The 14936-nt window shown below is 40.0% G+C and overlaps 1 protein-coding gene across 1 annotated transcript in view; it reads right to left on the minus strand.

The window, feature by feature from the left end:
- The window catches only part of SEC24A (SEC24 homolog A, COPII coat complex component), a 25950-nt gene extending 12198 nt beyond the window's left edge, over window positions 1-13752 (minus strand). Inside the window, exons 1-10 of the mRNA XM_009285919.1 lie at window positions 13681-13752; window positions 9371-9892; window positions 6875-7042; window positions 5127-5204; window positions 4643-4809; window positions 3873-4045; window positions 2744-2846; window positions 1790-1916; window positions 1323-1432; window positions 525-637 (exon numbers count right to left, since the gene is read on the minus strand). Of these exons, the coding sequence (XP_009284194.1) occupies window positions 525-637; window positions 1323-1432; window positions 1790-1916; window positions 2744-2846; window positions 3873-4045; window positions 4643-4809; window positions 5127-5204; window positions 6875-7042; window positions 9371-9892; window positions 13681-13723 (1604 nt within the window). The 5' untranslated portion in view covers window positions 13724-13752. The remainder of the gene's footprint in view (window positions 1-524; window positions 638-1322; window positions 1433-1789; window positions 1917-2743; window positions 2847-3872; window positions 4046-4642; window positions 4810-5126; window positions 5205-6874; window positions 7043-9370; window positions 9893-13680) is intronic.
- Window positions 13753-14936: the final 1184 nt, after the last annotated feature.

Here is a 14936-nt window from a genome sequence, read left to right on the forward strand (position 1 = left end):
AGTCATTCTGGAGAAAAAAAAACCCACCACAAAAAAGGAGCTCATAGTACAGGCACCTAGCAGACGCTCAAGAAATTTTTTAAGAGGGTAATAAGAAATGGAAGAAAAGGAAGAAACAAGCTGCAAAATACCAAGCAGCATTTATATAAGTTCAAACAGCATGTATTTTATGAAAAGTTTATTAGATGCATGCATTCCTTTCAGCAAATGCTTACCTAAATTTCAGCTCTTAAAAAATACAGTTCAAAAGACATCATAAGCATGATGTTTATTCCTTTTTGGGATTGGTGAAGCAGATAGGAAAGAGCCAGACTAAGAAACAAGCCTCAAAATTACCTTTTATACGGGTGCAGCTGTGACAGGAAGAAGACTACAGTTTTACGCTACATTTTAATACAACATTGGCCATTGCTAGCCAACGTTAGGAAATTTCTCTTCTAGACAGGAAGTACTGTCATGTGGATGTCGATCACAAGTTTCATAAGAGGAACGAAAATAGGAGATTCTAAGAAAAAGATACTTACAAGTCAAGATTGTCTAACAAGGTCTGGCAGACTGTATTCAAGTATCCCGTCTCTATTGCATTATGAGAGACATCAAACACAAAGAGGTACACAGGTGGTTGAGGTGGACGTAGCTGAGCAAAGAAAAGATTACCTTTAATTTTCAAAATTACATTTATTAGATTGGGTTTAGTCATTCCATTGCAAGTTTAAACTCTATTAAAACAGCACACAGATGATAGCCAAAACTTCTGAATGCATTTGTCTCTTATTGTTTAATTCTAGAATTACAGTTTTCTTCCAGAAGACCTACAAACACCTACATACTCTAAATACAGAAGAACTTTGACATCGTAAATTTATTGGGTATCTAGAATTACAGTTTTCTTCCAGAAGACCTACAAACACCTACATATTCTAAATACAGAAGAACTTTGACACCGTAAATGTTTAGAAATGAAGAACTGCCTGAAGTTCTTCCCAAGAGTTCTCAGATACACTCCTCGAGGCAGCAACTGTTTTACTGAGCTGGAAAACATCCTCTATAACAAGGCTTTTCTGACTTCCCTCTGGAAATAAAACAAACGGAGAGAATAACTAAAAGTAAATAAAGCCTTACCATGTATTCAGACGGAGCCATAAACTCATGTTTAGAAATGAAGAACTGCCTGAAGTTCTTCCCAAGAGTTCTCAGATACACTCCTCGAGGCAGCAACTGTTTTACTGAGCTGGAAAACATCCTCTATAACAAGGCTTTTCTGACTTCCCTCTGGAAATAAAACAAACGGAGAGAATAACTAAAAGTAAATAAAGCCTTACCATGTATTCAGACGGAGCCATAAACTCAATAGTAGCATTCTGGACTTCAGGTCTTTTATGAGGTTCTCCATAAACTCTTGTCACAGGATTATACATGAATTCTTCAGGAACTACGCAGATAAGTTTGTATATTATTACTTCACACTAGTATTAGCTGTGCTGCATCTTAAAACAAATACATCAACTCTTTTGTGCCTGTTGGGCAATGCTTCTTGGAGAACTTACTAGGCAGGGCAGCTATTTTGTCACCTGCTAGGGTACCTTGGGAGACCACGTCAGGCTCACCGTGCTCCATTAGTGACACCACTGTCTTTGCCCATGGGAAACATTTCTCATGTCTCACAGCCCCAGCACAACTGATGACGAACCCTAGTACTGATATGGCCAACAATACTACAGTCTCAAAGGCCAAGGTGGGAAAGGTTAACCTCAACAGTTTAAAAGCAATAAGCACACTTAAAACCTACCATCATTCACTCTGTAGCACAAATTGCATTTCCATCTCCTTTGGTCTAGAAAGCTGACAAAAGGGTTAATGTATGTCCGGCAGGAACGGCATCTCACAATAGTACTTGAAGTGACCACTGGCAATTGCTGGAAAAGAAAAGCTTCCTGTTTTAAAGCATCACCACACTACAGCTACTCATCTACGATAACAGCATTATCTACACTGTGCTTCTTGGTTAGCTAGTCAAAGCATACTTGTTGAAGAAAGAAGTATTTCTGCACCCTCACAGCATCCCTACAATTCCTTAGTAAGATGACTAGTTGGAACTGAGCTCTAACCTATTTGACTGTGTAGGTTCCCTTTTCAAGCCTCTAAAGTCTTGAATTTTACACTGATGGTTTAAGACCAAGTCCTATACCCAATACAGATCAAAAATCAGAAAAAAACCCCCACATCTTTGAAAAATTACTTAAATTGTGGAAAATAACAACGTTTAAAAGAGGCACTGCTAAATTCACAAAGTCTCCTGGCTATCTGAGGACATCCAAACCCCTTTAACTTTGTTAATTCTTAATTAAGTTTAGAATTAGTACTAGGTTTGGTATAGGAAATCAGTAACTACAACTGATACATGACAAGATAAAGCTATCTAAGCCATACTGGAATTTAGATGTGTTGCCTTCTGTCGCAGTCTGAGTACTGTGCTGCCTCTAAGCTTCTGGTATTTTGAGGTTTGGGAGGTTTTTTTGATTAAGAAGTGAGGCTTGAAAGTTTAAAAATGGTAGGGAGAAAAACTTCAGAAAAATTACAATGATCCGTATGGAACGGGAAAATGTCAGTTACCAGGGTAATTTTTCTGGGCCAAGATTAGCCAATATACTTGACCTTCTTTAATAATTCATTGTCCAGCTCTGGACTTTAATAAAGGCATTGTTGATATTTCAGCATTTAAAGTTTTGAATATTTGTCATACCGATAAGTCTTTGAAAGGATGAAGCAGGAGCCCCAAAGGAAGTTTGGCTTTATTCAATAAGGCCTGAGTTTGAGGAATGTTAGTCAGGGTACAGCGGAACAACCTACATGGAGGACAAAGGGTTATTTTCAGAGGCTTTCAGATAATAAAATGATGATTTCAATAGTACAGAGCATCCTTTATATTTTTCTAGAGCTGGTGATGGTGAATTTCCGTTTCCAGATAAAGGATCTTCTCCATCTCTGTCAAATCGTTCTGTTCTAGTCTGAGCCTGACCCACAGTACATACTTTGAGTTCTTATTTTATACACATGCTCTTTACACATAACAGTGTCATTTTATTCACTCAAGTCAAAGTTAAGCCTAACAATGCTCCAAGTTGCACCAAATCTTTATATACTGTTATTTTGGAATACCATTTTGAGGTGGCCTTATATACAAATCTGAAGCAGCAAAGTTTAAAAAGTTGTGTTAAAACTACACAAAAATATAAACAACCCCACGGTCATTTCTAGAGACTTCAGAACTTAGTGGTTTCCAAAGTGCAGATGTGCATGCTACTTCTGCAAATCCAGCCCAGCTTGTTTGTATGAACAACTTCACGAAGATGCTGTTATTTCCTTTATCTATCGTAAAAAGCTTGCAAAGCTGGAATACCTGGTTATAAGCAGTTTGGTTGGTCTCCTCAGAGAGACTACTTGAATAACCAACTGCCAGCCTCTTGTTTCACATTCCATTTACTCCATTGTTTTAAATGGTTACTTTCAATACAGAGGTCACTCATGTTTCTGCATTCACAATCTTTTTGGTGTACCTCACTCAAGTGAGTTAACTCCTGTTTTATCTTTTCTCAATCATACTCATTGCCAACTATATTGTCAGGTTTTTGTATTATACCTGTCTATAGCTGCCTTGCAAGCAATGTATTTTTCCTCGTACTTTCTACACAGATAATTTTCCTCACTTCAAAGTTTAAACCACTTACCGCCTTTATTGTAACACAGTGAAGCCTGTTTTCAATGTGTTCTACTCACAGAATTAAGGAAATATTTTGTGAAGAGTTATGTTTACAAGTAGGAATGTATACTTCAATTTATTTTGATGGATGATAGCAAATGGATAATCTTACTCAGGATTACAGTTGAGCTTCTGGATGTCTTCATGCAAGTTTGGGACAGGAGCCTTCAAGAGGGTTGTAGGAAGAATATTTCTTTCTTGAAGAAGATTCATGGGTCTTAATCCTTCTTGCTGTAGACTCAGGCCACCCATAGATGCAGTTAAGTGACTAGTGCCCAGGGCAGGCTAGAGTCAAATAAAATTTCAGAAATAAACACCAATTATTTGGATGAAACCCACAGTTCATTTAAAAAGCAAACATATTTCCCTTTTTTGTTTTGTTTATTAACTGCCATTGTATTACAATGATACATTTAGAAATACTACTCGTTACATAAACTTGGACTTAGGCATGTAACATAATAGAGGTGAAAATTAGCATACATTTGCTACAAAGCTCTTGAAATACAGAGGCTCAGCTGACAAAAGCGTTGGTCAGTTCGCTTTGAAAGTTCAGGGAAAAAACCCCAAATACTTCAGCTAACAATAGCAACCCGAGGGAAGAAAAACATGCCAAAAGCAGCTGAAAGTTTTAAGAGAAATATTCTGAACAGATTCGAGGATAGAACACTTCAGAAAGAGCTGGCACACAGCTTTTCCAAACTGGTACCAAGGCGTCAGCAAAAGCATTAATTTCAGGCTACATCTATCGTCTTGGACAAATGGCGCACCAGTGAACCACACAAGCAGCACCCCATAGACGCACAACACACACCAATCGTCACTCTTCTTTACCCACGTGCATCATAGGTAGTACTGAGACAAAAACCAGACAATCTTTACCTGGTGGAAATGTTTTGATCCATCTGGGTATTGCAAAGCAGATGCTTGCATTCCTGGTGCGCCAGGTGGAGAAGTATTTTGGTAGCCTGGAGGTAAGGTAGGGTAAGAATACCCAACACTTCTATTCATCTTAAGATTCGGGGGTGCAGGAGAAGGGTGCGGAGTTGCTAGAGGCAGAGTAGACAAATACTTAAAATTAATTGCTGAAGAACTGCAGCTTGCTCAATGCATTAATACAGCAGGAGGTCTTTTTGTTGTTGTTTAGTTTCTAAGTGTAAACAACTGACAACTGCTGTCAATTTTGCAAAGTGCTCTTAACTGCTTTACCATGCTTACAGGCAAAGACATGCTAATTGTCAATGCTTCAAATTTCAGATTTAGTTTCAAGATAGACATCGAACCAAGTATGTATGTTTGTACATAAATGCCCAGAGTCTGAAAAAAAGTTACGTAATAGTAAACATTTTTAATTCCAAAGCCTTACCCATGAGGCCACCACCTTCTATTGCATCATAGCTGTTTTGGACCACAGACCCATCACTGGCAGCAGATGTAGCATCACCTGTTAAGAAAGACAGTCCCAGGAAAAATTTTCACGAGTTACTAAGAAGTTGTAATGAGGTAACTGCAAAGAAATCCTACTTGCCAGATGAATATGTAGATTAGCATAGTTTGGATCTACTTTGTTTCTGTCCCAGGAAGAAACTGAATTAAATATACATCTTCACCTCTTTCTCACACACACTTCCCCTGCTGACATGGACATTCATAAAACCCCACAATCTTTTTTCAAGGAAAACAAAAGTCCCTACATTCAGTTGGGTTGAACGGTCTTTTAAGATTACTTTAGATTAGGTATTCGCCATAACTTCCAAGCTAATATGCAGTAAAGTGTCGGGGGACACTTCTTCCTCATCAGAGGAAGCGTTGGTAGGCTAGCTGCAGTTTTCAAAGTACCTTGGAATTAAGGTACTGAGTTCCTTGAAGAACTTTTTCCACTGATAATTCATGGAAACACCAAATTCCCTTCGCTTACACACTTAGTCCAGTACTGTCCACCAAACACCAACAGTTCTGATATGGTCACATACCAGTCAAGATATAAATTCCAGCCGAGATAAGAAAAACCTTGAAACAGAGACTGCTGCCAAAGGACAGCTTTTTGTAAGCTAACTATGTCTAAATACACAAAACCAATTATCTATTGCTAAGGAGAAGTAGGTACTTAATTTACTTTTTATTATCATTAAAATCTTCAAAGATGACCCAATGAAAGGAACTTACATTATACGCTGAATCTTGCTAGTAGGCAGAAGTCAACCTACTTCACAGACTAAACTTTACTCTCTCCAGGGCCCTGGAAATGTCTCTCTTCATTATGAAGAAAAAAACTTTCTAAGCGAAAGCAGTTTCTAATGCATTTCATATGTTCAAAACTAAGCTACATCTGATATACTATTCTTGTACTCACACAGCTACCACATACAAGAAACTGTCAACGTGAACATGCAAGGAACCAACAGTTTTGGCAGAACAAACCATGCATGTAAAAATAAAACTGCCAACTACCACATGGCCCCATCTAGCATGGGCACTAAACACAATACAACTGCAGGTCTGTTTGATACAGAGCCCTGATGAGTTCTTAAACGTGTTTGTGCAGGGCCCACAGGAGACAGAGAAAGTCAGGTATCTGTCTTCAACAGCTGACGCTTAACAGCCTCTACTAACAACCTTCAGAAAATGAACAAATCCAAGATAGGTGTTTCAGTGATTTTACACAGGAGGGAAGAATAAGGTACAGCTACATAAACAGGCAAGGAATTGCAGGGTTCACATTTTAGCTTTCCCTGCAGAATAAAACAATACAGGAAGTCATACACAGATTATGTCCTCCACAGCAGTCAAGGATGCAGAGAAATCAGAATTTCAGTATCATTTTAGAACACTAAAAATAAAGAGATGGCAACTATGGGAGACATGGACATGTTAAACAGCACTTAGAAATCTATTTTGAAGTGTTAATTATTTTTATTTTATTAACAACTGTCAACAAGAAATATTTTATTTCCTTCCAGGTCCTTACCTGCTCCTTTCAGATAAAATTATGCTGTATTAGTATCAATTTTACCATTTGAGTGTCTAATAGAACAGTGTACTTGACTTTAAAGGTTGCATACTAGAGCAAGTTGTAATGTTCAAATTAAACAAAAAGAGCAAGTTATTTCCTACCTTCTCGATTTGCAGCTGAATTTAGCAGAGACTGTGTATTAGGTGGCCCTGCTATCAGTGTTGATGGCCTAATTAAAGGTGGACCACCAACTGGCGGGGGTCCTAAAGGTGGCCTTGCAGGAGGGTGGAGTGGAGTTAAAGGCTGAGTCACTGGTGGAGGTGCAGATCCTGTGAAAAGATTAATTTTTAGGAGGAGTTTAACCCAGCTGAAAAAGCCGCAAAAGTTTTGTTACAAAAACACACAGATTGAACTCTAAATATTCCTCTTGTTCATATGATAAACAGTATGAGATACATAAATCCTAACATGCGTGTAGAACGTTTCACAACTTCAGATTGTTTCTGTCATGCTCTTCTCACGCTGGGTTCCTGTAGCTATTATCCATGATCTCTTTCAGCTTTTTGTTGCTATTGTTGGTACGAATTTCAAGAGGAACAGAAAGCATCCCAACTTCAATTACTAAGACTGGACTTTATATGAAGTTATAGTACAGCCCCATATTAGAGAATAATGAACTAGTAAGAGTCTAAACAGATTCCTTCTGACAGAATGCTCATCTTCCACTTCAATAATCTGATGCAAACCAGCAATGTACAGATTCTATAGCTACTAAAATTACTTGGGAAAAAGATTTCACTTGGGAAAGCAACAGCAATGTGCAGTCTGAATAAACTTTCTGTGTGAGCGTGAGGTGTTTTGCTCTGAAATATTTAACCCTCCATGTTAAAAGTCACAGGAAAGTTTTTAATTGCTTCTATTTTAAAATTCTCAAGCCAAGACATTTAGAAACCCAGTTGATTTTCTTCCGTTCAAATAATGCCAAATCCGAAGAGCACTTCCACCTCTTTGTTCCCTATTATTCCAGAAGCCAGTATAACTGCCCTTTAATTCTAGGAAGATACTAGTGTGTTTTAATATAAAAGTTAGCTTTTCAAAAGATAAGGCCAAATTGTCCAGTATCACCAGGTCTCAACACGGTACAGAAGCCTGTAAGCCATACACAAAAGTATACTGATGAATTCCCACCACACAAAATAGGCAACCTCATGCGCCTGCACAGTATGGTCACATTTAAGGGAGGAGGGAAAGAAAAAAAGGAAGGAAAAAAAAAAAAAAAAATCACATCCAGTGAAGTTCTCTCTTTGTTCACTTAGTGTTTGATACTGCAAAGCTAATTAATAATTGCTGTGTGCAGGCAACACTATCACAGAACTTGGAAGAGGTTCTGTGTCTAAGAGGCTGTCCAAAGTTGGCCATGCAGGCAGGGAGCTGGCAAGACCTTTGTTCTAAGAGTGAGCGTGATGAGCAAAATGAGCTAAATTAATTTTAAAAGTGATCATTGTTCTACAAAAAACTACCAGGGAAATTGCTCAGGAAGATCCACCATTGAAAGGATATAAGAATTCTCCTATTCCAGACACTCACTCTTATTTCATATGCCACTTTCCAAAATTTCTCATCATTTTCCTCACTGATTCCAAAGTACTAACTGTTTATTCCAATAAACTGCCAGAAATAGTTTCATAAATTCTGTGAGCTTAAGACAGTTTGAATATCATAACAAAATTAGTCAGGCATATAACAAAAAACTAGCATCAAGAAAAATCTCTAATGAGTCTAAAAGCATTTCACAAGAAAAAAAATATTTGCTTTAACATTTAAAATATTTCTGTATGTAACTCCTATTAGCACGCTCAGAAAGATGGTTAGAAACACCTCTGTAACAACAAACAGCAGTTTGGCAAAGAGAAACTTGAGTATTAACTTTGTTTCCATAATAATCACAAGTTATATGAGAGAGCTATTTAGTGTTAGAAAAGCTTTTCACCACTGCATATACCAGCACACAAGCAGCAGAAACAGAAGTGGTAATTCTTTGCATCTCATGCTTTCAGAGTACTTTGACAATCATTATTAGATAGTGAAAATTACAAATTTGGAGGAAGGCAGCTTTCCATCCAACTGGCCTCTATTTCAATGGCACAGAATGCTTTTCAGTTTTCTTTCCAGGCTGTGCTCAAGTTATTTGCATCAACCTGACTGAGGCCGTTCTGAGAACTACCTGTATCAAGTGGTAGAAAGGCTAACAAGTTTTAAACTGCGAAAGACCACACTCACTAAACAGGTCTACAGTTTTCAACCGTGAAGTCCCAAAGTCCCCACTTGACTGAAGCATGCCAATGTTCCAACAGCCACCCCAAGGAATGGTGAAGGTCACAGAAACAGCATTACCCACAAACAGCTTCCCAAAATGACGAGACACCATTCAGGAGTTACCTGCTTCAGCCAGCCGAAATGCCTAACCTGCGCACAGAACTTCCATTTCTAATCCAAAGAAACCACCCCAGTATTTGTGATGTGCATTTTCTCAAAGTATCTGCTTTGACAACCTCGTTCCACAAGCAAAATGCCGCTACAGAGTAAATTCTATATTCTGTTTTTAAAAAGGACGCTGAGAAACGGGCACTGGCAAAATATCAAAAAGTTACGGTTACCTGGCTTCACATAGCTGTTCTGAAGCGGAGGACCTCCCGGAGAAGCAGCATATTGGTAACTTCCTGGAGGATTTGTATTTCCTGATAACGACGACGGTGGCTGAGCTGACCCTGTCCCCGTCACGTGAGCCAAATGGCTAGCTTGAGACCCAACTGGCTGACTCACAGGAGTCTGGCTGTACTGCCAGTTTGAAAGCCCTGGTGGGCTAGCTCCAGGAGGAAAACTACCAGCGGATGATATAGCAGCTGAGTTTTGCAATACAGGCAGCAGCACTTGCGGAACAGGACCTGTCTGTTGTACTGGGGACCTGGAGAAAGGTGCCACTGGTGGTCTATTGAGAGTCTGCCCAGGTCCTTGATAATTGTTTAACTGAGAAACATTCTGAGAGCCACTATAGTTATACTGTCCAGAAGACTGATGGGGAGGAATCTTCGCCGGCGTCTGATGCGAATACGATCCTGGAACCGAAGGGCTATATCCCTGGCCATCTGATGAATGCATCAGCTGATTTTGAACAGGACCTGGAAGGAAAAAAAAACAATAAACCCTTTAGAAAATCAGTGTTGTGTATCACTTCTGAATATAAGAGATGTTCCCGGGAATCTCTTTCCTTCGGATTTTATGAGTCTCCAAGCCTTTTTTTCTTTTTTTTTTTTTAAAAAACAGTCAGGTGTAAGTGACAGAAGTACTGCTGCAGGAGACATGAATTTGGTAGTATTTTGCTATCAACACTTAGATCTTTGTTTTGTTTTTTTACAGTAGCCTTGCAACCACTAAGCATTCCAGCGCCTGACCACTATCCATCCTCCTGGACTTGAAATTCATACACAATAATATTTCTATCTTCAGAAACACCCAAAAGCAAGCCGACCAAAGAGGAGCGCTCTCCCACACAGCTCGCAGCAGTACAAGTGACCAGACCAAAAGTGGAAGCATCCATTACATAGTAACTTAGTTTCACTTGATGATTGACACCAACTTAAACTTTAGCTTACGGCAAAGACACGAACAGCCAGTTTCAACACAGGTCACCATGCTATTTCTCAAGTGACAGAGTTAATCTATGAAAGTCTCTGCAGTTAATTTTAGTAAGAGAACTATTCATACAAATATTGCTCATGTGAGCAGCCAACTGGTCACGAACATGGAATGAAGGGTAATTTTATCATAAAATAATTCACCAATCAGGAAAATAAAACTTGATAGGTTAATGGTGCTTTTTATGTATGTGTTGGTTGGTATAGCTGAACTAAGTTTTACTCATTTGAAGGGAAGGGGAAAAAAAAAAAAAGAAAAAAGGTTAATAACTCTCCAAAGAGTAAACACCGCTGGCAAGAGCATCATCAGATTTCTGCTTTACACTAGAACACAAAGAGACAGAATACCGTGAGATTTCCAGTGCGACAAGAGCTCCATCAAGAAAGCTACTACTACAGGTTGTTCATACCGTTGCCACAAGATGGACATTCTGAAGGGAGACTATAAATTTTCAAGTGAAATCCTTCTGAGCAGAATACACTAGGTAATGCATGCCACAGCCAGCCACGGCTCCTTAAACGTTACTAAAACGCTTTCCGATGTTGTACCATTTATTTTAGCCAGTCACACTGTGGCTCCCCCCACCCCCCCAAACACACAGTTTGAATACTGGAGACATTCCACATACACAGTTAAACATCTGAAAGCAGAAAAGATCCTCTTCATGGTTTAGAGTTAAGATTCTATTCTTTGCAACCCTGTACTATTTTCCAGATTTCCAGGCTTAGTTAAGATTTGGACAATTTTTTTTGAACCTATATAAACAAAAGCACTTAATATTCCAGACTAGAAACCACTTAAATTTTCAAAAACATGCCAGAGAGATTAGCTTGGAGAGTGGATATATATTTACCATGCAAGTACTGGAAACAGCTGCCATCAGAATGAAATCACAGAATTTCATTTAACATTGAAACAGAGACAGCTGGTTTCCTATTGAAGCATTCTAGTTAAATTTCAAAAGGTGAGGAAGTTCGCATTTCCAAGTTAAAATAACTTTGAACTCGGGCGTTTCTGACAATAAGTTAAGCTAAACACAGAATACATTGAAATATTTAGTTAGGACAAATACTGCACCGGTCATTCAGCTCCTCATTCCCTAGAAAGCCTTAGGCTGCAGTTGACAGACAGCTGTTACTTCACTGAATATCGTACATATCCACGCTAACTACATAGCCAAGGCAGTACTACAGTGCCAGTGACCTCATCCTCACTGCCTCTGTTATTTGTGCATAAAAAGTACATACCATATTATTCTCCACCCATTAATCTCAATATGCTACTTATCGTTCAGTTAGGAAATCCAGTTATATGCCGCTGTCCTTACAATGCTGCTCATAAATCTTAGTAATTAATAATCCTCTAAAATCAATAGCGTCTAAACAAAAAGCTTGCAAACACGAAAGTGCTAACAATTAGGACTCACCTTCGAAAATTACCTTGCAGTGTATCAGATGGGTTTTCAACAATCGATTTACAAAATCCATTGTAAATTAAACTTGCTAACTCTAAGAACTATGAAGAATTCTTATGTGATGCCAGGCCTCCTGACTGCATCACCACATACACTGATACAACAACATTACTATAAGCCATACGAAAAATACAGAACAAAGACAAATTAACTTCTTAAGTTGATTATTCACCTTTGAGCATGACTCTCTAGCCCAGGCAGGAATCGGAGTACTTGGGTGGCTCTCTACGCACTGTTTTCCCTGCTTGAGGGATAAGTTTGAGGATAAAGCAATGGCAGCGAGGTGAAACCCAAAACTGACCGACCTGGTATCTCCTGTGGCACTTTGCTTTAAAAATCAAATTCACCGTGGCACCGTGTTCCAAATTTTAATTTTTACTTTCAATTCAGAAGCACAACGAAAAGTCTCGATAGCCTACGGGCAGTTCATGTTTTCAAGACAAGCCTGCATAAAGCTGCCAACAAAACTAAAGCAACAGCACTGAGGGGTGCAAACCCTTTCCAAAGGGCTTCACATTCCACAAAGACTTCTCAGAACTTGCTCTTTTGCTGCTGCCCTCTTGACCTGACCTCTTTACTGAGCCCTGTCGGAGAGCATATAGGCCTTCCAGCTTTCCCCAAACGCTGCTGCTGGTTTCCTGCGCTGTTCTGTGAAGCCAGGAACTAACAAGGAATTCAGCGTAGACTGAAGAGCTAGACGACCTGCACGGCAGCAAAACCACCGACACTCAGAGCAGAAATAAGTTAGTAATACAAGAAAGGCCACCTACATAACAGCGAAAGGCGCTGTTACGCGTAATACAAGAAAGGCCACCTACATAACCTCTACAGGAACACAAGGCCATTTCACATTTTTAAGAGATCAGGAATGGCACCAGAATACATCTGAAGGTTGCCTGATGGGTTTATAAAATGAGGGGTCAAAATATTGGCGTGGAAGGCTAGGATTCAAGTCATATTTTCTGCCATACGGAATTTCAGCATCACCTACTCCAAGCCAGTTATTTAGTACATCTCTTTCACCAGCCGCAACCTTTCCAACCTCCAGGGAGAGGCAAGGATAAACACGCTGAAAAGCTGCATCCCAACCGAACCGCCACGGGATCGGTCACCACCAGCGCCCACTTCAGCCGACTTTGACCCGCTGGTCTCCAAGCACACGGAGAGCTGACCAAACCCAACAGCTCGTAAAGCATCTCATGACCCCAAAGTGCCATCCTAAGATATCACATGAGGAGAGCAAAAGAGTTCTAAAAGAATTGTTTCTTCTTCTTGTTTGCACTTCAGATTTATTAACTGGAAAGCAAATTAGTAACCTGCAGTTAAATGAATACAAAATACTGGTCCTATTAAAAGAAAAACACAAATGAAGTAGAGGAAGGTTGTTGCTAAGCAACCCGATGCTCCGTGCTAAACAATTTCCCGGTCAGCTCACGGTGCTGCTGTGACAATTTACTGCCCCCGCTGGACACGCGAGCTCGGGGAGTTACCTGCAAACAGTAAAGCAAGCAACAAGTTGAGAGGAAGAGCTGACAGCTATATAACAATTTATCATTCTGTTGACAGCTTTCTTTCCTCATAGACCACTGCGAGTATCACAACACTACTCTCAGTATGCTCTAGACTGTTTTAAAAAGCTTTATTTTTACTGTAAGGGTCAAGGATCACAGCACCTTCTCAATATGTATTTTAAACAATACTAAGAACAGTCCACGCTTGAATAATCTAATTTATTCAAAAGGCCAGCAACCCAAACCTTATCTCTAACATACCGTAACAACTGTTTAATTTTATTACCTTGAATTTGCTTAACTCGAAATTTCAGTTCTTTATTTTTCATACACCTGACAGCCGGGTAGCCTGAAATTCCTCCTCCTCCAACTGCCTCTCCAGAACTTCCATTACGCGCTTACAGCAAACATAAAGTGATGCCAGCCTGTAAATCATCCCACTCGATCGCTCCATTAGCTAACGTTCGCTTTGTACATTCTCTGCTCAGACCGTAAGCTCTCCGGAATAGAGGGTCTCTCTTCAGACTATATTCATACGCTTCCCACTTTCTTGACCCTCTAAGCAACTACACAGTTGTTTGTAAAATGTCATTTTGCAGATGACTTTGAGGAAAAGTAATAAGCGCGCTGTGAAGGAAGGAGGAGGGGAAAGACAAGTCAAACCATTTAATTACTCATGCATAAAGCAGAAAAAAATCAAAAGATCTCATTATAACTGAATTGCTTATGATGCAGCACAACTACTGAAACACAGAAGCGTATAATTAAGGAACCAAGTACAGAGGATGCTGTCTGTATATGCAAAATCAGGAAATACTTCCAACAGCACAGATTTCCACACTTGCAAAGAAAACAGATACGGAGACAAGGCTCACCTTGTATGTCTTTCTTCCTAGCTTAAAAGGCTGGCTTGTAAGTTATTCAGTTTCACTTTCAATGTCTTGTTTTAAAAAAAAAAGATGTATTTTGAGGGGAAGAAAGTCCTTAAGACTTTCCCAGATTGTAGCACATGGAACAAGATAATATCGGTCTTACGTGAATGACAAGATTAAAAAAAAAAAAAACCCATTGCGGTGCAGCCTGGGCTCAGCCAGGTCCCCCCCCCGCGCCAGCGATAACCACAGTGCCACATGTACAGCTCCGTTCCAAAGGGTCAGAGGCTCCGACCGCTGCCTCGGCTCTGTCACCGTCAGGGATACGGGCTAAACGTAACGTCCAGTGCGGCTCACGCCGTACGTTTTACCTAGGTGGCATAAACACAGGTCTTCCGAAAGGCACTTTTGTCACTTTATAACCCAAGACACACACAAAAATACACTCGGGGACACTTCTGTCACGAAAAGCGATCGGAATGAAATCCTGTTTTGCCTGATGAACAGCTCTGCGTTTTTCTCAGCGACGTTTTCGGCAGGACACGCTCCCGCCAGCCGCTCACCGCGATTCCCACCCCCGGCAGTCCCCAGCACCCCTCGTCTCCCAGCCAGGGAGCCAGCCGCACCCCAGCCGCCCCCGCCCGGGGCTGCCCGCAGCCGTCGCTCCCAC

Source organism: Aptenodytes forsteri, unplaced genomic scaffold (genome assembly GCF_000699145.1).
Source record: "Aptenodytes forsteri isolate BGI_AS27 unplaced genomic scaffold, ASM69914v1 Scaffold54, whole genome shotgun sequence".
Lineage (NCBI taxonomy): Eukaryota > Metazoa > Chordata > Aves > Sphenisciformes > Spheniscidae > Aptenodytes > Aptenodytes forsteri.